Raw genomic sequence first — 25,804 nt, 5'->3', positions numbered from 1 at the left:
AAATTATGAGTAGTGCCTAAAAATCCACCTGACTTTAATGAACGTTAGTAGAGGTATAACCAACCAATATTGGATAAAATATATTTTCTGATTAGTAATAGATCATTGCACTGATTTTTGCTTGAGATTTTTTAAATAGCATAATATCAAACTGTATGCCCAGAGGAAGACTTCTGGAAGAATATAGAGTTAATCAGTTCCAGTATTCCTGATGATTGATGTAACCAGAAATATTGGGCCTTAAAGAATCAGAAAAACATTTGGAGATTGATATATATAGATTGGGCTCACATTAGCCATAATAATATCCTAAAGCTGATGAGTAATGGTAGACATCACCTCACCCCCATTTTCCACACATATGGAAGATAACCATATTTCTGATATGTTGTCAAGTATACTATAATGTAAAATAAATGATTTTACCTGATGACCTCCAAGGTCACATTAAACTTCATGAGCATTTGATTCTATCAAACGAGGACATGGGAGCAAGAGGTAAGTGAAGGAGGTAATTTGAAGGATGCAGTTCATTTGTATTATTGTGACCACAGTCATCAATTTTAATAATACCATATGTGAAAAAAACTCTGTCATTATTACTTGAGTCATAGGAAAAATGCCTTCCTGTTTCAGAAAACATCCAAAATAGGGCCCCTACTGGATTCTGAAATTGTCATTTTCTACATTTCAAAATAATTTTGGTTGGAAACTGGCAAAATCATTAACCTCTAAGCTTTAAATCATTGCATAGTTGGGGTAAAACATTTTAATTTATAGTGGTAAAGCTATAAAAATTCAACAGCAAAAGAGAATTTAACTCTGAAGATTAAATTGCATGAGCTTACTATTAAAATAAAACATCTCCTCCATTATTCTTTGAGTTGTATCAGCAAGCTTTTAGACATATATGAAATATTAACAATGGCTAAAATACAATTCTGTTATCCAAGGTTATTTTTCTAGTTCAAGCATTTATAAATATCCATGTGGTACTTTCTAGTTTATGATACTTTTAGGGATCTCTACAAGGATACTTGCATAATATATGTAGAGAGATGTGTTCAATCAAATAGTCACCTAAGCAGCAGAAGTTGAATTATAAAAACCTAATACTGCTTTTGAGATTGGGTGTCACCCCAATTTACAGATAACTGGAAATAATCATAACTGTCAAAAGAATTAACTAAATGGGGCATGAATGTCTTGCCAGAGAATTGGAAGTATAAATTTTTCCTACAAATGTTTGTATTCATTATAATTTACTTGAAAAAAGAGGCAAAAATATCCATGTGGCTCACAAGAGTTTATTGTACAGAGCTTATAATAACTAACTCTTAGAAACATTTAAGAATATGTTAGCCAGTAATATTTGATAAACAATTAATAAATTGACTACACATTCACCTCAGTCTTTATTTTTAAAATGTGAGATAATTCAGATAAATTTTTGCAAGTCTCCTATTTAAATATATATTTTATAGATACTGCCTAAAAATCATAAGCAATATTGGTAAAAGTGGGATATTAAGGAAATCAATCATTTTCATTCCTAATGAAAGTGCCCTCATTTTTAAATACAGAAAATTTGATATCCAAAACTTTGCATTTAAGTTTGTCATGTTATTAGTCAACTTGCTTAATTTTCCTGCACTGTTTTCTACATTTGCTTTGCTCTTATAAACCTGAAATGATAAGCATCCTGATAAATAGATAGTTGCATTGTATTTATATTTATCTTCTATATATGTAACAAATTTGGATTAACCCCATCTGTGGCATTCATAAATTTAGAATAATGCTTTATTGTCTGCACTGGGAGAAATCTTTAAACCTCCTGTCCATTCAGAAAATGAATTATTGTTATTCCCGTGATCTACTCCATGCTTCTTATAATTTCAGCAACTAAAATGTGCAAAGTTTGTCGTTTGTCAAATTTTAATGAAGTTTGGGGAACAAAGGAGGTGCATCACAATAGCATTGCAGATTATACAATAATATGGATATACAACTTTGGTCTTAGACTGCACTGCAGCCATCCTCAGTTGCTGGTACTCATTATATAGGACTCTGACTTCTATGGTTATCATATTCTTAGGCCTTTTAACCATAAATTGATGACTTTATCAATCAAAAGGAGTATTCATATGTTCTACTAAACAGAAGGCTTTTGTCTCAAGGGAATATGCATCCCTTAGAATGTAAAAATGACTACTTAGTCATTATTTAAATACTATTGGGATTTTATACTGTAAAGTGATGTACAGTAATACTTCCTGATTATGAAGAAATATGTTGTAATGTTATTTATAGATAATTATTCTTAACAAAAATGAGAAGAGCACTTACTTGATTTAACATATTTCAAACTTTAATCTGAATATTTAAATTTTCATAGATTGCTATAATAGTATTTATACTGTATTTTCATAGTCCTTTTGTAAATATGGCTGAAATCGTATGAGAATAAGACTTTTGAAAATCAAAAATTAAGAAAAAGAAAAGAAAATCTTTGCTTTTGTTAACATAGTTTGACGGTACAATAAACACATTTCTTAAGATTGTAATCTACAGGAAGATGTTTCAGACCTATTGTGTATTATTCTAAAGAAGATTAATGGCATTTTTATATTTTTTCACCTTTAAAACAGGGGAGCAGGAGAGGATTTTTAAAGGTACCCTTTTACCTCTTATAGGTATAGATAGTCATAATTTTAGTTTGAGATATCAAAGAAACATGTGCCCATGATTCAGTATTATAATTATGTGATTTACACATTAAATCAAGTTGTTATCATAGTTTCCAAGTCATGTTCACATAGAAACAAGTCATGGGTAATGTTGGCTGGAAAGGCTAATAGGGACCGTAGAACCCAAAGTTGAACGTTTCTTTCTTTTGCTTCATAGGCAGCCTCCTTAACTGTGGACTCCTGTTCTGAGAACCAAGAGCCAGGATATTGTACTGTCAGTAATGTGGCAGTTTCAGATGACTGGTAAGGAATATGATTACTTTAATTTTCATTATTACTTAAATTTTTAAAAATAAATTGTATACCTAAAATAATTACAGGATGCTAAGTATACATAAAGCTTAAGATATTTTATTTCCCTCTCCAAATTTTTATAATATAAAATAGTCAATAATTACTGTGCAAAATGTGTTAAAATGTGTGAAATGAAGTGGTAGAAATAAGGATAAAACTGGTGAAAAGGAAATTAAATATAGCCAGTAGTCTTTGGAAAGATTCATGAAATAATTGTATATGACCTTCATTCTGAAAAACATGTAGGATAAAGACCCCAGTTCTTTCAACTGCATTTCTAAAAGTTTATGTGAAAATTATTAACAGATATTTTTCCATAGCACTTAAAGCTGAACACAGCAGTAATCTACCAGAAAATAAGTGATTTTAATAGGAAAAAATGATGAACAGAGAAAAATAAATAGACCTGGATAATGACGCATCATTCATTGCCTCAGTCAACTTATTGGCATCCCTTGCATTGATCACCTTACTGATATCCTTTATCATCTCTTCAGGGAAAGAGCAATGTAATGTAAATATTAGAGGTGGTACTAATTCTATAGCATTTTATCTTCCCTCTGAGAGTATGCTCCTTCTTACTGACTCAGTATTGTGATAATATACATCTAATTTGACTAATTGAAAACATAATTTCCATAAATTTTATTATTTTTCATAACTTGGAAGCCTAACAACTCTGTGTGTTTATAGGACACTCTTCTACATGTTTTCTATTGAAATTTATCACACTATAATAAATGTCAAAAAAAAGCTATATTCACTGTTTTTCAAAATAAACATTATACTAAAAATGTAATCTTTTGGCACTAATATTTATATCTTCCATTTTTTATTTAGGACTCTTGATGTTCAGCCAAATAGAGTCACAGTTGGAGGTATCAGATCACTAGAACCAATCCTTCAGAGGAGAGGACATGTGGAAAGCCATGATTTTGTTGGGTGTATAATGGAGTTTGCAGTCAATGGAAGGCCTCTGGAACCCAGCCAAGCTTTGGCAGCACAAGGCATCCTAGATCAGTATGGCAATTTTATTTCTTACTGTTTTAAAGAAAAAGAATGCAAAAAAAGTATGCTTCAGTGAGCATCAAAAGATGAAATTATTATTCTCAAAACTCTAAAAATACCAAATGATATATATTGTTTTGAATTTTAAATATTTATTTACACCTTTGAAATTTTGGCATAAAGTTTGATATTTAATTAGAAAATTAATATTTTTCTAGAGTCTTATACATATATGTTATATATATATGTATGTGTGCATGTATATGTTTTATCCTCTTACAGAGAGTTGTGAAGATTAAATGAGCTAAGTTGGTAAATTATATAAAAAAGAGTTCCAGCATATAGAGATATATAGACGTTAGCCATCATGGGCACATAGAACTCTATTTCACCTTAAATAGTTTTACTTATAGACATACATATTCCTAAAAACTTGATACAGCTTTAAAAACAGGTAATAACTTGATTAATTATGAACTGTAAGACTTTTTTATTTGATTACTAATTAGGTTTCTAGCAATAACTTAGGAATGGTAGAAATTACATATTTTATTTTAAAATTACTTTTGTTCATTATTGAAGTTTGAAAAATTCTGAAAAAAATACAAGGAAGAAAATAAAATTAACCTATAATCTAACCACCCAGAGACAAGTACTCCTAGGTTATTGTCATGTTTGTGACTGCTTAGTATCCCATAATGTGAATGTGCTATATTTTAACTATTGCTTTACACTTTAGTTGTTTCCAATTTTATTAATATACCAATTACCCTGTGATTAACACCTTTTCACAAAAATCTTTGCTCACATTATTTTTTGGATGAGATTACTAGAAATAAAACTACTACTGGCAAAGCTAGAAATACTTTCTAATGTTTGTAACTTAAATATTTTAATAACATTTGCCATTTGCCTTTCTTTTCCTACATGTTGTTACTGTTTTGTTACAAAGTCACATTGGTTCATTATTATTATTAATCAAACAGTGCAGAAAAACAAAGCATTGAGATTGCCACCATTGTTAATGCTTTGGTGTGCATCCTTTTGTATCTCTCTCCATGTTCACACGCATTTTTAAATACCATTTTTTTTTTTTTCATTTAGAGATATTTTGTGAACATCTTTTTAGGTCAAAACCTACTGAAACAAAACTTTTAGACTTACCTTTAACTCCTCTCTTTCTGTTAGACCTTATGTCCAGAATGACCTTTCTATTTGTTTGTTTGTTTTTTGAGACGGAGTCTTGCTCTGTCGCCCAAGCTGGAGTGCAGTGGCGGGATCTCGGCTCACTGCAACCTCCGCCTCCCGGGTTCAAGCAATTATCTGCCTCAGCCTCCCAAGTAGCTGGGATTACAGGTGCCTGCCACCACGCATGGCAAATTTTTGTATTTTTAGTAGAGACGGGAGTTTCACCATGTTGACCAGGCTGGTCTTGAATTCCTGACCTCATGATCTACTGGCCTTGGCCTCCCAAAGTGCTGGGATTATAGGCATGAGCCACTGCACCCGGCCCAGAATGGTTTTTAAAACACAAGTCAGTTAACTTTTTCACTTTTTGGCTCAAAGTGCTTCAATAGCTTCCCATCTAACCCAGCTTCAAAACCAAAATCCTGACACTGACTGACAACAATTTTTGTGATCTGCCATCTCCCTTAACTTCCTGACCATATCTAACTACTCTTCTTCTTCTTGTCCCCTGAGCTCCAACCATGTTGGACCTCAGTGTTTCTCAAACATGGCAGTACGCTTTCACTTCAGGGCTTTCTCACTGGCTGTTTCCTCTAGCTGAAATGATATTCTACCAGATATACTTCATTCCCTTATTTTATTTAGGTCTTAAGAATTAATCTTAAAGATTAAGATTAATTCACTGCCTAATCTAAAGATTCAGCAAACCTGCAAACTCACTATACCCTTTCTCACCTTAATTTTCTCGATAGCTATTTTTTTCTTTATTTTTTGCCTCTTCCACAAGAAAAAGATAAGTACTTCCTGAGTGCACGGTTATTTTTTTCATTACTTTACTTCCATGCTTAGAACAGTACTTGGCGTATGGTAGGCATTCATTAAACATTAGTTGCATGAGTAGCCTGGTAGACAGGTGTCAAAAAATACGTGGTCCCTGGATAATATGTATTAACCAAAGTGTTTATTTGACCAAGATATTTTATTCAAGTAAGAATTAATTTAAAGAAGAAATTGTCATATCTTTCTCATTATTATGTAAGACATAATTTTTCTTGAATCTTTTTTAGTGTGAGGCAGACTGTGTTTTTTAGGAAAACTTCTAATTTGATTAGTTTCTCCAAATGTAGTTGTAACTTGAGCTTCAAATAATGGAGTGCTTGAAATTAAACAAGTTAATACAAATTTTATCGAGTTTAAGCAAACTTCTCCTCATCTTTTATGTGATTTATGGTTCTCATTATGATTTATTTTAGATGCCCTAGGCTGGAAGGCGCTTGTACTCGCAGCCCATGCCAGCATGGTGGCACATGTATGGATTACTGGTCATGGCAGCAGTGTCATTGCAAAGAGGGACTCACTGGGAAATACTGTGAAAAATGTATGTAAGGTCTTCCATCTTCCCCTGGAAATTATAATAACTATGAAAAGTAAAATATATGCACCCAAGTATGTAATTGGATTAAAAATTATGGTTTCATTCTAAATATTAAAAATATTAAATGGGCAATAATTGGTAAAATACAGTGACATTTAAAAAATATTTTTGTAACCTGAAGAAGAATGATATTCTTTTAAAGAATTATTTACTAAATCTCTAGCTTCCATTTTAAAATTATTTTATTCACTTATTTTTGTTTGTTTTAGCTGTAAGAATGCTAGGCAATCTAAAAGATCAAAGGTTATATTTAGGGTTTTTTTTTGTATTATCTTCCTTTGGGGGATATTTTTCTGGTCAATTTTTGTGCATAAAAAGGTATACACACTAAATCACTCAACACTGAGCTCAAAACATCATACAACGGCATCATATGTTAAAATTAATGTTGATACTTTCATTTCAATGTAGAAGTGGTAGAATTAGTTTTGGATATTGCTTTTTAAAATCCTTTTGTCAGTTGTCTCCTAAGCCCTAATGTTATTATTTAGACATTAATGATGTTCACATCATCATTAGAAATTGGTGCTCTGTAATTTCAAGCTGCACATTTCACTAACTAACCCTAATGGCTCCTCTTTTCTTAAAATTCTTCATTTTCAAACAAGTGGTTACTACTTAAATATGTTGCAGATATCTGACTACATTTAAGAAGTCATTTGATTCAATTATATTATGAAAATGAATAGAAATGCATAATAAAATTGAGGATATAATATAATCTAAAAGGTCTTAGCAGAAAGTGTAATTGTGTGTAATTATATTAGAGATAATGAAAACATAGAAAACATATTGTCATGTGATTTTTAATGAATAAATATTTAATAAGTAGGAGCCTAATTATATCTGAAATATGAGTCATTGGCTAGATAAATGCCTGAGGCGCTTTTTCTTAAATCATGATGTAACTCACATACTATAAAATGTATCGTTTTAAAGTGTATTTTTCAGGACTGAAATACATTTGAGCTCATTTTCTTCATATTCTTTCTTTAGCTATATGATTTGTTTCTATAACTTAAACTTCCATATTTCTGGAGTGTGGATTTTTTTCAGATTATGATAAATTATAATATACATACTGATTATACGTGATGATAAATTATATGTGATGATTACTGAAAATAGTAGTTACAGATGCAAATATTTGATTGTACACTTCTTTGTCCAAATTCATAGCATACTAGAGACTAAAGATTACAAATTATTTTAATCATGCAAACATATATTTTGGAAACAGTGAAAATGATTACAAACAAATTTTTCAGGTACATATTTCCAACAAGTGGCTATGTCTTTAGATATTCATGATTTATATAATGTGGCAAATAATTTAGTAAATATTTCCCAAATGGTTAATGACTGTCATAAAATATTTTACATTTCATGCTTCTGAAATGGATGTAAACATTTGAAATCAACTTATATAATAATTCATAAATGACTATTTTTTAAAGAGTAGAGTTGGGGGACAGTAATTCCCAAAATTTAATATTTTCATTGTCCTTTTTATATTTTTTGTCACTATAGAAAACTCTCCAAGAAATGCGAAATGAATGCATTCATTTTCCCTGTTTTCCTTTGGCTTTCAGCTCTTACTCCTGACACTGCCTTATCATTAGAAGGCAAAGGGCGCTTAGACTACCACATGAGTCAGAATGAGAAGCGGGAATATTTGTTAAGGCAAAGCATACGAGGTGCCATGTTGGAGCCTTTTGGTGTGAACAGTCTGGAGGTAAAATTTAGGACCAGAAGCGAGAATGGCATTTTAATCCATATCCAAGAAAGCAGCAATTACACTACTGTGAAGGTGAGATAAAAGCTAATGGTGACTTCATTTGATTAGACCGCCTGCCGTGTAGTGGTTTAAATCACTCCTCCCATAATTTCTGTCCTTTTCTTTACAACCCATTAGAGTTCCGACTAATGCTGGGCACTATTCCAATGTCATCTATCTTAACTATTCCCCAGGCATTGGCCAGACTAACAAAGATCTGAATGGTTTGGTTTCTACACACTTTTGTGATGCTTTAGAGTAGAGAACCCTGCCAGGTAGGCCAGCACACAAAGAATGAGTTGCAATCTATTTTTCTGGTAAGAATTTATATCGCTTTTTTCTTACTTTTAAACAAAGCAAACCAAAAATGTAATGTGTCTTTGAAATACAAAAATATTTTTCTCCAACAATTATTTCAAATACTGATATGTATATGTCAATTGACAGGATTAGAATAAGGAAAAACATTTTGAAATAAGGAAAAACATTTTGAAATTATATGATTTCTGGAGCATATATTCAATTCTCTATATAAACTCTGTGAAGTATATTTGGAATTTATTATAATTTTAATTAACCTTTCCAAATAATTTTTAAATAATCTTAAAAATTATACTTCATAAGAACAATGGTTTGATTTATCATTAGGCTTTTACATAATTTGTTTTTTCTTATCTGTAAATAAGATACTAAACTTACATACAGATGAATAATTTCAATAGATATCCATTATTGCATCGGCTCTCAGCTTTCTGAATTTATGAATCTATATTCTGCTTTCTTTCCCACAAATAAGTCATCTCCTAGACCAACAGTTTCTTTAGTTTAGTTGTATTGACTGCCTTCCATTAATATTACTTTGTATCATTCTACTGATAATTTTTTATATAAATTTTAGTAAATTCTTAAGATTACAAATCTAGATTTCCTGAATTATTTTCATCTGTTAGTCAATATTTGATAATTACTTCAGGGATCGTTCACAAAGAAAAAGAGCAATATGTTCAGAAAATTATTAGGTTTAATTCACATATAATACTAAAAATAAAAATAGATGTTCACTTCTAAACTTCAGCCTCTTTCATCCTCAAAATTTTTCTCTGTGCAAGCCAACCATGATTATGTTGCATATAAATATATTTAATAAGTAGCATGAAAACCAACATTTCTTACCTTCTCAAATGATAATTCCTCTAGTCTAGTCATTTCCAACTAGGAAAAATTTTACCCCCAGGGGACATTTGGCAATATCTGGAGATATTTTCAAGTGTCACAGTTAGGAGGTGGGAGAGTACTGCTGGCGTCTAGCGGTAGAGGTCAGGAATGCTGCTAAACAGCAGCACTTCACAACAAAGAGTTATGTGGCCCCAGATATTACTGCCAAGTGGCAGAGACTCTACCCTTATCCCCTACAAGAGAACATCTTCAGGTTTTAACTGTACCTCTATTGAAACAAAGGATCCAGTTCCAGAGTTAATAAAACAACTGTAAAAGAGAACACATAAGCCATTGTATTGTATCATTATTTGGTACTTATAATTTTCCATTGAAAATGGTATTTGAAGTAAACAAAGTAAAAAAGCAAAGAAAGAAACAGGTCTTCATCTTCTATAAGAAACGTATTTTATGTGTTTTGAGAGGCTTTGACATTGAGGTCTGTGTGTTATCTGTTAAGCTGCTTCCAAGTCTTCGTGCCATTTAAATGACATATGAAATATTTCTGTACTAACGTACACTTTAAGCCAAGGAATTTAGTCAAAATATAATGTGGTTGAAAAAAATCAAAGACAAATTTTTTTCTCCACTAAGAAAAAAGCTCAATGTCAGGATCCATTTTTGTCAACATAAATTCTATTTCCAACAGGACAGCAGCATACAACTCCAGATTTTGTTAGATTGGTAGCAATAACTTAATTTTTTTTCCTGAAAAGAAAGTAAGTGCTAATTAATTTTAAAAAATGGATAATACAGACCAAAATGCATACTTTTGTCTGAAAATTTTGAAAAGCAGCTTTTCAAAGATTAAGGGGCTTGGTAGGTAAAGAGAATAGGTAAGAAAAAATAACAGCAGTGAATTAAGGATATCTAAACTGAAAGAAAGTGGCTGTTGTAAGCAGGCAAATTATTTGGATGACAGGAATATCAAGTGCTTATACAGACTAGGAAGCTAGTTAGGATGGACTTTTACTTATCAGTTAGCTTATTGGTCACCAAGACGCCAGGGTTTCTTTTTCCTTTTTTTTTTTTTTTTTTTTTTTGGCTCATTTTCTGACCCTTTCTTTAACTCTTTCTTATGGTTTGCATTCTCTCTCTCTCTTTCTCTCTCTCTCATTGTCTTTTCTATCATTTTGTCTCTCTTTCTCTCTCTCTCTCTCTACACACACACACACACACACGCAGACAGAAGATGGGGACATTTTGTGAAAAATGAGCAAGGGTGTTGAGTACATGGGATTGCATGTGGTTAGAAGAGAGACAGGGTGTCAGTGTCAGGTATGGGCAGCAGTAGCAATGAGAGGAGAGAGAAGAATATGTAGAATCAATTGGGTCTATTCAGAAAAAAAAAATTAAGAAGAGAAAGTTTTAGAGAGAAAGGCAAAAGGAAATCATACTTGTTTAAAACTTTGTAGACCAATATTTAACTCATTTCACAAATCTCTCTTCATTCATGCCATACCTTATAGCTCCATATTTGATGTTCTGTAATAACAGTAATGTGATGGACTTTATTTCTACTCTAAACCAGTTCTTTTGTTTTGTGTTTGTCTGTTTGTTTAAGTGGGCAACACAGGTGGTACAGAATAATTGGAATAAGGAATTCAAAGCTCTATAGATTCAAGTTAAATAAATGAACAAATAAATGCCATTATGAGTCGCATAATGACAGGAATACATTTCAATAAATGCATTGTTAGGTGATTTCATTCTTGTGCAAACGTCATAGAGTGAACTTACTCAAATCTAGATGGTACAGCCTACTATACACCTAGGCTATATGGAATAGTCTATTGCTCCTGTGATACAAACCTATATGGCATGTTTACTGTAATAAATACTGTAGGCAATTGTAACACAGTGGAAAGTATTTGTGTATATAATCATATCCAAACATAGAAAAGGTACAGTAAAAGGTTACATAGAAGATTTTTTTGTGGGGAATTGGGGACAGCCTGGGCAACAGAGCAAGACCCTGGCATGATCTCAGCTCACTGCAGCCTCCACCTCCTGGGCTCAATTTATCCTCCCAGCACAACCTCCCAAGTAGATGGGACTACAGGCGTGTGCCACCATGCCCGGCTAATTTTTGTATTTTTTGTAGGGATAAGTTTTCTCGTGTTGCCCAAATGGCACTTATTGTGAATGAAGCTTATCGGACTGAAAGTTGCTCTGAGTCAGTGAGTCATTAAGCAAGTGGTGGGTCAATGTGAAGGCCTAAGACATTATTATACACTTCTGCAGACTTTATAAACACTGTACACTTAGGTTACACTAAATTTATCAAAAATATTTTTCTTCAATAATAAATTAACGTTAGCTTACTGTAACTCTTTTCGTTTATAAACTTCTAAATTTTTTAACTTTTTTCTCTTTCGTAGTAACAATTAAAACACAAATACATTGTACAGCTGTACAAAAATATTTTCTTTCCTTATACCCTTATTCTGTAAGCTTTTTTTCTATTTCAAACTTTATTTCATTTTATTTTTACTTTTAAACTTTTGCATTAGTAACTAAGAAACACACAAAAAAATACACATTAGCCTCGGCCTACACAGGGTCAGTATCATCAATATCACTGTCTTCCACCTCCACATCTTGTCCCAGTGGAAGGTCTCCAGGGACAATAACACACATGGAACTGTCATCTCCTATGATAACAATGCCTTCTTCTGGAATCCTATCTAAAGGACCTGGATGATGCTGGTTTACAACTATTTTTTATATCATTAGAAGCAGTACCCTCTAAAATAATGATAAAAAAAATTTAGTGTAGTAAATGCATAAACCACTAATATAGTCATTTATTATCATTATCAAGTATTGTGTATTATACATAATTGCATGTGATATACTTTTATACAACTGGCAGCACAGTAGGCTTGCTTACACCTGTATCCCCACAATAAGTAATTTGTTGTGCTATGACATTACAATGGCTCTTGGGTCACTAGGCGATAATAATTTTTCAGCTCCTGTGGTTCATCATTGACTGTTTATGAATAAATAAAATGAAGCAAAGATTAGCATGACGTTTTAAAAGTGAGGAATTATATAAGTGTTAAGTACAGTACTGCCAGGGAGAAGGAAAACATTAAGAATGTTATAATGGGAACTTATATTCTTATCCACCCCAATTTGTGATATATTCCAAGTTCTCTCTCATCAAAAATTATTGAATAAAAGGATGACATGATGAAATCAATTAGGAAGAAAGAGCTGGGAGGAGGCTTTTCCTATTTTTTTTTCAAAAAGGACTCTAGCTATAACCAAAGCTAGTTTTTACTCTGTGTTGCTGTTTTTACTCTGTGTCATGAGATGTTGCCCATTTGATGAAATGTTATTGTCATTTAGCTAGAATTTTCTGTGTTTTTTTTTTTTTTTAGTTTGGTTCTGAAATATATTATTATCTGGAAAAATTGCTTTAATAAAATATTACTATATGAATAACATATGTAAATGTGTTAGACGTCTTTTCCATAAAGTACAAATGAACTGATTTTTAGTTTTACCAGATGTGTTTGTTGCATGTAGAAATAGCATTTGATCTGAGTGACAAAATAAACTGATCCATCTTTTCATTCCCGTTATTTGAAGAACAGTGCCACTGCATTCCCCTGCCAACACACCAGCTCTGTCTGGCAGTGGTAACGGGATATGCTCCCTGAACCAAATGTTCATCTTGCCTCATAAATTATCTCATTTTCTAAAATGGTCTGCTCAGGATACTGGAAACTCAGTAGCTGGAAACTGGAGCGGGAGCACCCTGTTACCCAATGTTCTCCTGGACAAAATAAAATAAACCAAATATCCCTTAGATAAATTGTAAAAGACAGCCAAAGTGAAGGCTTGCCCAGACACCTCATTAAGGCTTCACTCTTTGTTCATCATAGTTTTTGATCTCAATAAACGATATAAACAATAGGCATCATTTTTTCCTAAAATTTGTGTGTAAAAGATGAGAGGTAAAACAATTGTTTTCATCTTTATTTTTCAACTATGCTTCCTTTTTAGCTGAGCATTGCTTTTTCTTTTTGCAAGTGGTTTTCACAATTTTTTAGTACTGTGGGCCTTTTACTAAACAAATCAGCATAACACACTCCAATGGCAGGTTGTCACTGGAATACAAATAATTTAAAAAGGTATAATTTAGTTATCTTAAAATGGGCATTTGCCCCTTTATTATTTCAATTGTGTTCTGGAAGATAATTCATTGTGTTTTGAGAAATTAGGTATACATACAAGAATACTTTGAAAACCATTGAAACTATTAAATATAAAAGTGTATGTTGACTAAAATTGTAAGGACAAGGTGTGTAAGTACATTCTAATACAACCAGATTCTTCAGCTCTTCTATCTGCTGTAGATTGGTCAAAAATTTAAGTTTAGTTTTATTAATGATTTTGATTTAAGCATACCATATTTTAATTGCATATTATTTATGATATGTTTTACAGATTAAGAATGGCAAAGTACATTTTACATCTGATGCAGGAATCGCTGGGAAAGTGGAGAGAAATATTCCTGAAGTGTATGTTGCAGACGGCCACTGGCATACTTTTCTAATTGGGAAAAATGGAACAGCCACAGTATTGTCTGTCGACAGAATATATAACAGAGATATTATCCACCCTACTCAGGACTTCGGTGGCCTTGATGTGCTTACTATATCACTTGGAGGAATTCCACCCAATCAAGCACATCGAGACGCCCAAACAGGTAAATGCTTATGTTAAGTAGAGTCACAAGGGAAGTAAAATTGTTCTTCAAAAAGTAATTGTTTTTTTCTTGTGGCATGAGTAGCTGAAATCTACATATTTAGCATGAATCTCATATACAGTACAATTTCATTCAATAAAATTTATGCTTAAAAAAGTAGTTTGATGTCTGATAATATCAATTATAAATATCCTAAGAATGTCATAACTATCTTCAGAAAGTTTGTAATAAACTATTAGCCACCACTTTCTCTAGCAGCTTGCATATTTCTTACCAAGGTTGTAATTCAGTCCATAGTGTGTTGATGCTTTGCTTGTCCACCAAGCATTTTGTATACATTTGTTCATTTATTTATTCATTCACAGCCACTCTCTTCATAGACCATTAATGGAGACAAACATTAATCAGATTCTTACACAAGTAACTGCATTATTCTAATGTGTGATAAATAATACAAATGAAGAATGTAGAATTCTAAAATACAGTGAAAAAACAGAAAGGAAAGGAAGGGGAATTTTGCTGTGGCATTGACATTTATACATAAATCTGAGTGATAAGGAGGAGGATAGAAGTGTATGAAAGGTTAATTTATGTTGACAGGAATTTTTTTAAAGAAATAGTTTAAGTCAAAGTTATAGAACACAGCACACTGGGGGTGAATGTCATAGGTAAATGATGAAGTTGGAGAATGAAGCAACTTCCTAACTATGTTGCAGTTTTGTTCTTATCTACAGAGCAATGAGAAGTTATTGAAAACTTTAATCACAGTAGGATCAAGTTAGATATGCAATAATATTACAGATCATTCAGGCTACAACATGGAGAATGAATTGGAGGAAGGCACGAGTGGATCTATAGAAATGAGGTGGGATCTGGGCAAGATGTCTTGTGAGCTCCTACTAGTGTGGTGACTGAGGAGTTAGAAAGAAATGGATAAGCAAGAAGTACTCTGGGAACTATAATCAACCAAACTGTTAGTGATTATGGTAAAATTCAAGGAGGTTTCTACCTCTCAACTCAAAGAAGAGTAGGTCAGCAAGAGAGGAAACTGCAGAACCCTGTGAAAGCAGCATATCTCTGAGAAATATTAGATTTGGTTTGGGACATTTTGGGTTTGAAACATCTTTGAGAAAATCCTTTGGATGGATGGGCTGGAAATCAGAAATAGACTTTAGCTGGAAATATGTATTTAAGAGTGGTCAGTGTCAAGCAGGTAACTTAAGTACTGGACATGGATGTGATCATCTAACATGAGGGTGTAGAGTGAAAAGAAAGCCTGGGACCTCATCTTGATTAACCCTAAGAGTTACTGGTTATAGATAGAGGAGAATAAGTCAGGAAAGGAGACAAAGTAATAGGAAGAAAATCAGGAATATAGGAACAAAAGGAAAAGATGTCACAAAAGTACATGGTAAAACATATCAAGAATGAGAATGTCACTATGGTAGAACGATGCATTAAATAAGAGGAAAAAATGCATGTGAGAGTAATAGATTTAAGGCATAAAAGTTAAAGTCCAGGTCCTAAGTCTTTCGTATATGTTGATTATAGAATGTTGTGAGAAAACAAGCCAATGGAAATTATGCTTTTTTGGTAGAGTCAAAATAGATTGTTGGGCCATGAGATAGGAATATCAGCAGTGCTAGCACACTCAAGTGTAATGAAGTGTTTCTTAACTTTGTATTTTATCTTTATCATTCCCCTAAGGAGACACTTAATATAGTCTAAACTTTGCCATCCCCAAGTCATAAAATGTTACCACCAGAGTTATGTTTTTATCTTCCCTTTCGAGGCCCACAGACCATTGTAATAGCTAAGATTTTTTTCTTTTGTTCCCCAAGAACCTATGTTCCACACCTTTGGTGCATTATCACCTTCAATGGGAATGCATGATTTAGTAGTTGAAATCATTGGCCTATTTCATGTTCTTTACAAGTTTTAAAACATACATTTTATTTGTATGTATGCAATTTTTGGTATATGGAATGTCAGACGGAAGGGAATTGATAAATAAATGAGTAAGTAAAAGAAAATTCAGCCTGCCCAAGTCATTCATAAATCTTCAGAATGAGTGAGATTCAAGCAATCTGCCCCATGTTTGGTCACGGTAATCTTACGTCCCTTGCTAATGTATATTATAAGATGCACAGCTTAATTACCTTTCAGCTGGACGATGACTGAGACTGAGGTTCTGTATTCATATGAGGTGATTGTGGAGCTTCTCTTTACAAGATGTCAGCAGCGTATTATAAGCTTTTTTTTTTTTTTTTTTTTTTTTTTCTGTAAAAAGCCTTACTGCTGCTTCTTCTCCCAGCAGGTTTTGATGGCTGCATTGCTTCTATGTGGTATGGTGGAGAAAGTCTTCCTTTCAGCGGGAAGCATAGCTTGGCCTCCATCTCAAAAACAGATCCCTCGGTGAAGATTGGCTGCCGTGGCCCGAACATTTGTGCCAGCAACCCCTGCTGGGGTGATTTGCTGTGCATTAATCAGTGGTATGCCTACAGGTGTGTCCCTCCTGGAGACTGTGCCTCCCACCCGTGCCAGAATGGTGGCAGCTGTGAGCCAGGCCTGCACTCTGGCTTCACCTGTAGCTGCCCAGACTCGCACACAGGAAGGACCTGTGAGATGGTGGTGGCCTGTCTTGGCGTCCTCTGTCCTCAGGGGAAGGTGTGCAAAGCTGGAAGTCCTGCAGGGCATGTCTGTGTTCTGAGTCAGGGCCCTGAAGAGATCTCCCTGCCTTTGTGGGCTGTGCCTGCCATCGTGGGCAGCTGCGCAACCGTCTTGGCCCTCCTGGTCCTGAGCCTTATCCTGTGTAACCAGTGCAGGGGGAAGAAGGCCAAAAATCCCAAAGAGGAGAAGAAACCGAAGGAGAAGAAGAAAAAGGGAAGTGAGAATGTTGCTTTTGATGACCCCGACAATATCCCTCCCTACGGGGATGACATGACTGTGAGGAAGCAGCCTGAAGGAAACCCAAAACCAGATATCATTGAAAGGGAAAACCCCTACCTTATCTATGATGAAACTGATATTCCTCACAACTCAGAAACCATCCCCAGTGCCCCTTTGGCATCTCCAGAGCAGGAGATAGAGCACTATGACATTGACAATGCCAGCAGCATCGCCCCTTCGGATGCTGACATCATCCAACACTACAAGCAGTTCCGCAGCCACACACCAAAATTTTCAATCCAGAGGCACAGTCCTCTAGGTTTTGCAAGGCAATCCCCCATGCCCTTAGGAGCAAGCAGTTTGACTTACCAGCCTTCATATGGTCAAGGTTTGAGAACCAGCTCCCTAAGCCACTCAGCATGCCCAACTCCCAACCCTCTGTCTCGACACAGTCCAGCCCCTTTCTCCAAATCTTCTACATTCTATAGAAACAGCCCAGCAAGGGAATTGCATCTTCCCATAAGGGATGGTAATACTTTGGAAATGCATGGTGACACCTGCCAACCTGGCATTTTCAACTATGCCACAAGGCTGGGAAGGAGAAGCAAGAGTCCTCAGGCCATGGCATCACATGGTTCTAGACCAGGGAGTCGCCTAAAGCAGCCAATTGGGCAGATTCCTCTGGAATCTTCTCCTCCAGTTGGACTCTCTATTGAGGAAGTGGAGAGGCTCAACACACCTCGCCCTAGAAACCCAAGTATCTGCAGTGCAGACCATGGGAGGTCTTCTTCAGAGGAGGACTGCAGAAGGCCACTGTCTAGAACAAGGAATCCAGCCGATGGCATTCCAGCTCCAGAATCCTCTTCTGATAGTGACTCCCATGAATCTTTCACTTGCTCAGAAATGGAATATGACAGGGAGAAGCCAATGGTATATACTTCCAGGATGCCCAAATTATCTCAAGTCAATGAATCTGATGCAGATGATGAAGATAATTACGGAGCAAGACTTAAGCCTCGAAGGTACCACGGCCGCAGGGCCGAGGGAGGACCTGTGGGCCCCCAGGCAGCGGCACCAGGCGCTGCTGACAACACACTGCCCATAAAGCTAGGGCAGCAAGCAGGGACTTTCAACTGGGACAACCTTTTGAACTGGGGCCCTGGCTTTGGCCATTATGTAGATGTTTTTAAAGATTTGGCATCTCTTCCAGAAAAAGCAGCAGCAAATGAAGAAGGCAAAGCTGGGACAACCAAGCCAGTCCCCAAAGATGGGGAAGCAGAACAGTATGTGTGAAGTTTATGTACTGGCACTATAAAAATACAAAAACAAGAAATGCTCAAACCATTGTAAACTTGCCGACTAGGTTGGGTCACATTTGAAAAACAGGCCAGTACGGACTATTGGTGGAGGGAAAACGTTAAAAATAATAACCACAATGCTGCTGAAACAGACTCACAACAACTCTTAATTTAAACATGTGTGGTTGAATTTATTTCCCTGCATGCATTGTGTTTTGTAACTAGTTATGTGGCATGCAGCATTTGGAAAATTTTTCTTATTTACCGGTGTTTGATTTGTGATTTTTAAAAATTGATACCTTTACCATTGCAGAAAAGAACTTGTGCTTTCCCAGTGGCGTATGTGTATTGTTTCCATTGTATTATTATAATTATGTTTTACATTGCAAGATTCTTGATGTTAAACCAATCCTTGTAAAGTGTAGAAAGGAACCCTCCTATCGTGGAATGAAAGATTAAGTATATTAACACTTTTCAGAATGATAGTTTCCGTATTTGATGTTGCTCAGAAATGTCTGAGTATTTGAGTAAGTTTTACATGACAGTGGGTACTAAAATTAAGTGATTTTGTTCAGCACTTTAATGCTTTCTTATAGAATTGTCTAAAACTCCTGGATCCTTGAGCAAGTGATTATGGTCTCCTGACTTTCATGAGGCTTCCATTAGGAACAGAATGATTGTCCCCAGAACACTGCCACCTTGCTATGCGAATGATGTTCTCAGCAGCACTTAGGACACTCTTAAACGTTATTTATTGAAAAAAATTTTCTATGCTTTTAATATTTTAAAGAATTGACCTAAGGAAAGCCTATGATTGGACTTATTTTCCAACCAGATAACATTTACTCTAAGTACCCAGTTTTTATAATTTATATGAAATGAGATTTCAACACTTACTTTCTGTCATTTTGTAGATCATTTTTTTTAATACTGTGTAAAAACTTTTTTTACACCTAAACTGTGTTTTTGATACTGATATTTTCCTATGCTGAATAGTTTTCTTACTTTCAGGGAAGGTAAGAAAATACTTTTTTTATATTTGTTACTTATGTAACATTCATATTTTTCACATTTTGATATTTGTAACATACTGTATGCTTTCTACTTGTAAATGTCAACAATAGAATTAAAATATTTATTTAAAATATTTTGTATTCATAGTGTAATATTAATTTTTATCTTTCTATATTCTTTGTATGCCCAGTTGAGAATAGTCTCTACTTGTCAATAGGGTATGGCTACTTGAACTGTATATGAGCAACATCATTTTCTTTTTAAAAAATGTGAATATGGATCATTGCCAGAACAGGTATTTCAAAGTCACTTTAGTGCATTCCTACATGTCAGAGTTCTTAGGTTTCCCTAGAGTATAATGAGTCTAGACTAGGTTGATCTTAGGGGACTGACTTTGTTATGAAACTGTTTTAAGCATTCTGGCAATAAATGTTTGGAAATTCCCAGTAGAATGTGTTTACTGAAGACCAGCTTTAGATCAGTCTTATAGCCGTAGAAGCAGCAATGAATTAAAGCTAATTATGGAAAAATGTCTGGGTCTGATTTTCTCCAAGGACCCAGCCCAAAATTCTCTAAGTCCAAGGGTGGGTAGAAAGAATGATAGCGAAAGCTCCACTCTACATATGTGTCTTTAATTTATTGATTACTCTGCTGCATAATTCTAAAGAAACTGTACATGCTGTCTTAGCCAAGACAAACCTCTGTTTTCAGGAGTCAGAGTTACATCTTAAATAACAGGATTTTTAAAAATTACCTCACAATCTCAGAACATATTTAATTAAATATCAGCCCCAAACCTAATATTCATTGAGAATACTCTGCTTTAATACTGACTGTACCATATTGAATAGGAATTTTAACAATATGTATATTAACACCCACACATTGAGGTATATGCCAGAATTATTTTGTTATTTAATAATGTTGACATTATTATTTTTTGGTTTCAGATTAGGAAGTATAATGTGAATTTAATCTAAATCATGATATTCCTTTAGGTTGAAACACTGAATGTAAGATAATGATTGGATCTTCTCTTTTTTTGTCACCTGTGATGAGCCAACATGTTTTAGTATTTCTCTATGAATTTTATAAGTTTATTCTCCAAATATGGAAACATGTTCATTGCTTTGTGTAACTCAAAACAGAATACAGTTTAAAAAAAACTCTGAAGCATCTCAATGTCCTCAAGAATATAAACTCTATAATTTAGAACAGAGCTAAGTGTAAGATGATAAACATGATTATAGCTAAGAGTAAAGGGGGAGGAACTTGGCGCCAAGCTTACTCTTATTCTCTAAGAATTCTTTGTGAGATAGAGAATTACTATTCCCTTGACTAATCAATCCCAGTTTAGGAACATGATAGGATTCTCATAGGACAATTTCTAGTCATTGGTTCTTCTTGGAAATCTGTTCTACTGAAGCAAGGCCAATATTTATATTAAAATAAATCAGAAATCTATGAAACGAAAGTCTCATTTTAAAATGGACAGTAGGCCGGGCACGGTGGCTCAAGCCTGTAATCCCAGCACTTTGGGAGGCCGAGACGGGCGGATCACGAGGTCAGGAGATCGAGACCATCCTGGCTAACACGGTGAAACCCCGTCTCTACTAAAAAATACAAAAACTAGCCGGGCGAGGTGGCGGGTGCCTGTAGTCCCAGCTACTTGGGAGGCTGAGGCAGGAGAATGGCGTAAACCGGGGAGGTGGAGCTTGCAGTGAGCTGAGATCCGGCCACTGCACTCCAGCCTGGGCGACAGAGCAAGACTCTGTCTCAACAAAAAAAAAAAAAAAAAAAAAAAAAAAAAAAAAAAAGGACAGTAATATTTAATTTATCTAAATATTGAAGTGACATATGGTGTACTATGAGGAAGAGGGATTATAGGCAAATTAACAGATTTGCAATCCCCACAAATGAATAATGGTAGTTACTTGCACGTTCACACATAAAATTATGACCTGAGAATTTTAATCCATCCCCTGTCAAGTTTTATTGGATATCCTGGAATACAGTTGCTCTACTCTGTAGAGGCCAGAGCAACTCCATTTTGGATGCTCATCTCCCATGTTGGCTTCTGATTAACCCCGGTTCTGGGAATGCCTATAATATTTCCAGTTTATCTATAATTCCTTGTGTAAGAGCTTGTACTAACTGTAAATCCTGACCTTAGGCAGATTCACATAGCAGTCTTGCATTTCCATGAGGGGTCAACTTCAATTGTCCTACATGTTTCTTTACTATGATATATAATGCCCGGACTGGGGGTTAATGGTGCAGAGATCCGCCATTTTGTCTCTCCACTGCCTGAGGCACAAGCACGGCTTCTGTTCATAAGTCCCCACTGAATGATTCTTTCTGAGCAACTGGATATGTCAGATTCTTTCTTCAGCCTCTCAGATTTTGAGGGTAGGGTTGCATAGACTGACTCACTGTAGAACAGACTTCTTTAGGCTTTTCTGCATCTGTGTTGTGGGGAAAATATTACTTTCTTTCAGGTGCATATTGAAAATACCCTTGCAGTTATGCTGTCATAACTGCATGTGATCACCCATGTGAACAAGGTGTGGCAGCATGACACAGGACTACTTTGCTTACTGAGTTCTATTACTGAGTTCTAAGGAGTACATTATTGTTGCTTTCAATGTCATCTCTAGAATTTTCTAAATTAGTTGATATTATCAATAGCTTAAGATCAATTAAAATCACTTTAAGAAAATGGAAGCTGTTCTGCCAGTGGATAGCCTTTTTTTTTTCTTATCAAACTTGCTTTCACTTTACTCTAAAAAGAAAAAAAAAAAAAAAAATGAAAAGAAAATGGAGCAGCAGAAGTTCCTGGAGTGCCACTCCCCATTGCATGTTGCTAACAAAATACTTACCAATACCAAGGCCGATGAGAAATAGAACTGGCTTACACTATTGAAAGTCATGTCCTGTATAGATATGTTATTTATAAGTGAAATAGAATATATCGCCAAGTGACTATTACTTCCAGGCATTCCATCTCAGAACAAATCACTATTGTCAAGCAAATGCATTTTTATTTTACTAAAATTTATTATTATGGTAAAAGACAACTGTGAAAAGTGAAAATATTTTTTAAATTGTAGATAAATACAGCAATGCAATTATTCTTTTCCTATGCTATGTCATAGATGCCATTTTAAAGGATTAACATTTCAAAATGACTGAAATTACCTTCACTTAGGAAAATAAACCTAGAAATAAAATACACTTTACACATTATTAGGCCATTCAGTGTGAAGTAAAACTTTAAAGACTTTGATTAATCTAGTATATGTCCCTTAAAATATTTTAAATGAAATGCCATATTATTAATAATTTACATGTCTATTACTACTGAGCCAGCCAGCAGTTTTATGGCTTTTTCAGTCCAAGTGTTATATGTCAGTGTTACACATGAATTCTACATTTTTTAATTTATTCTTAATGAGGGAAAAGAAAGTAGGATCTAATAAATTTGGGTGCATACAGTTTTGGTACCTACAAATACATATCAAAGATTGAATCCTAAGAAAACCTATGCATCTCTGATAATCATTGCAAATAAATATATTCTGACCTAAAGGCCGTGAAGTAAAATAATCTTTTTTTTTTTTTTTTTTTTTTTTTGAGACAGAGTCTTGCTGTGTCACCCATGTTGGAGTGCAGTGGCGCGATCTTGGCTCACTGAGAGCCTGCCTCCTGGGTTCACGCCATTTCCCTGCCTCAGCCTCCAAGTACCTGGGATTACAGGTGCCCACCACCACGCCCAGCTAATGTTTTTTGTAGTTTTAGTAGAGATGGGTTTTCACCTTGTTAGCCAGGATGGTCTTGATCTCCTGACCTCGTGATGCACCCACCTTGGCCTCCCAAAGTGCTGGGATTAATTACAGGTGTGAGCCACCGCCCCTGGCCATGAAATAGAATAATCTTTAACAGAGAAATATATTAAAATACAAAGAAATTTAGTGTCTTGGATTAAATTTGATCACAGACATAATTCATGCCCTTTACACGTCAAGTACTCCTCTAGGTCATGGAATAAAGTAGTGAAAAACAGGCATAACACTTGTATTAATGGAATTTACATTCTAGTAGAGGAGATAAATAAATATAGTACTAATTATGTAGTGTAATATCTAGTGGAGGCAAGTGCTAGCAAGCCAACTAAAACAGGCTAAGGGTAAGAGGTTGACTTGAGAATGTGTATGCTAGTTTGAATCAGATAATCAGAAAGACCTTTCTGGGGAGGAAACATTTGAGCAGAGAGCTGAATGAGGCAGGTGAGTGAGCCCTGGACATATGTGTGACACTTTCTTAGGCAGAGAGAGTGACATGGAGAAGCTTAGATTTGAACAGTTCATGTTAGAGAAACAGCAAGAGAATCAATTAGGCTACATAGTTGTCAACATATTAGCAAAGACTGCCCCACAAAAAGCTTAAGGATAAATGTATGTAAAGAATATTTCAAAACTGGCCTAGAAACAGAATTACTGTTGAAGTAACTCTCCCAATGCAAAGTAAATCCTAAGAAGGTGGACATGCATTCATTTTGCCCTGATGGTTAAGATCCATGTATAATCAAGGCAACTAAGGGTTGCCCATATAGCTGTTAATGAGGTTATTTTGTTGTTGCTGTTTATCATGAGTATAGTTACCTAAATCTTTGCATCACTAATGCACTTTTCAAAGTATGCTAGAATTTCAGTAAGTATCCATGTGAAGTGTACTGAAATAGAATTAATATATAAATACATATTTTTGGCATTGACCATGAAAAGGCTTGGGGAAGTCTTTTTATTCACTGTATAATGTGTATATGTTTAACCCATAGTTGTGTCATGATTCACACAATTCTGAAAATGTGTAATTGACATCTATATATAATATAAAGACTTCATATTTATGAAAGGAATATGTCGAATTAATGACAGATTCATCAAATCCTCATATAGTGTATGATATATTCAAAATAGACATATTTGTGAGAGACTCTCCATATCTGTTGAAATGGAAAGACCCACAGAACGTTTTAAAACACACTGCCTAAAGGCAGATGATTTTCAGGTGGTCTATTTGAATACTTCTGACTTTATTAGCTTATGAATCAGTTTGCCAAACTCCCAAATCAGGTTGCAAAATACAAAATACAGTCATCATGGTATTCTGGCAAAAAGTTGGGATTTCAATCTATGTACCATTCTAGCCCAAATAAAATTACCTACAATGTACAAAGTTCTTTGGCAATGTCACTGAGTTCCCCATTTCAAATTGAAAACATGTTTCATGTGGTACAAATGCTGATCAAAATAAGATTCTGTTTTGCCAGAGCAGTCTTCTCACTCAAACCATCCTTCCCCTACTCTGTTTGCACAGTTCTGGGCCAGAATGTTGCTGAAAACATTTGTTGATCCTTGATTTTTAAGTAAAAAATTAAAACACTCTAAGAAAATACCCTTTTAGAGAATGGTATGATTGAGACAAAGAGCAGCATAACCTATGCCAAAAATGTGTAAATTCTTTTATAGCTATGAGTCTGAGAAAACAGAAAGATACCATATAATGAATCTGGAGTAATGCTACGCAGAATGTCAGATGACTCTTTATGGAAAACTGATGAATTTGAGAAATGACTTTGGATAAAAAAAGTGAAAAGAGAATTGTCCTGTTTTCCTTTGGCAGAATCATCATCAAGAAACTTCGATTGACATCCTATACTATTTAACAGAAAATTATGTCTTAAAAATATGTTATCTAATCCAGGCAAAAAGCCTACTGTAGCACATGATGCAAAGACTGATACATAGATCATGGGAGTGAACCTAAAAAATATTTTTTTTTCTTTTAAGCTTTATCGACAGCAAGCATTAGATAGTGTTCTAAGAAAGAAGATGGTTTTGCTTTTCATTATTATAGGACAGAATAGGTTGGTATATTGTTATTTGAAATTATCTTATGCAGCTTCAGATCAAGGACAGAATAAGCCCAAGAAATGCTCAATAGATTTTAAAGCACAATTATTTATGATTCATAGTTTTCTATTCTAATTAGAGTACAATTCCTGGCTACTAAACATTTAATAGTCACTTTTAAACAGATACTTGTTGAACATTACATGATAAAAAAAAAAAACCTTATGAGTTAGCCTGTAAGTCTTGGTATTGCATCCACTTTTTAAATTTGCTCAACACCGGAGCTTTGTGCCAAGCA

At 34.5% G+C, this 25,804-nt stretch overlaps 1 protein-coding gene across 2 annotated transcripts in view; it reads left to right on the top strand.

Moving 5' to 3' along the window:
* The window catches only part of FAT4 (FAT atypical cadherin 4), a 187,427-nt gene extending 167,703 nt beyond the window's left edge, over positions 1 to 19,724 (top strand). Inside the window, exons 13-18 of one of the 2 annotated variants that reach the window (XM_050792369.1) lie at positions 2,908 to 2,993; positions 3,885 to 4,064; positions 6,494 to 6,618; positions 8,268 to 8,485; positions 14,129 to 14,390; positions 16,708 to 19,724. In XM_050792369.1, coding sequence (XP_050648326.1) covers positions 2,908 to 2,993; positions 3,885 to 4,064; positions 6,494 to 6,618; positions 8,268 to 8,485; positions 14,129 to 14,390; positions 16,708 to 18,572 — 2,736 coding nt within the window. In that variant the 3' untranslated portion in view covers positions 18,573 to 19,724. Of the gene's footprint in view, positions 1 to 2,907; positions 2,994 to 3,884; positions 4,065 to 6,493; positions 6,619 to 8,267; positions 8,486 to 14,128; positions 14,391 to 16,704 lie in introns of both variants that reach the window. The other variant, XM_050792368.1, reaches the window with a different exon arrangement.
* The last annotated feature ends 6,080 nt before the right edge of the window (positions 19,725 to 25,804 follow it).

The sequence above is a fragment of the Macaca thibetana genome, chromosome 5, assembly GCF_024542745.1.
Source record: "Macaca thibetana thibetana isolate TM-01 chromosome 5, ASM2454274v1, whole genome shotgun sequence".
NCBI classification, from domain to species: Eukaryota; Metazoa; Chordata; class Mammalia; order Primates; family Cercopithecidae; genus Macaca; species Macaca thibetana.
The sequence above is the reverse complement of the archived record's forward strand: the minus strand, read 5'-3'. Positions and strand labels throughout refer to the sequence as shown.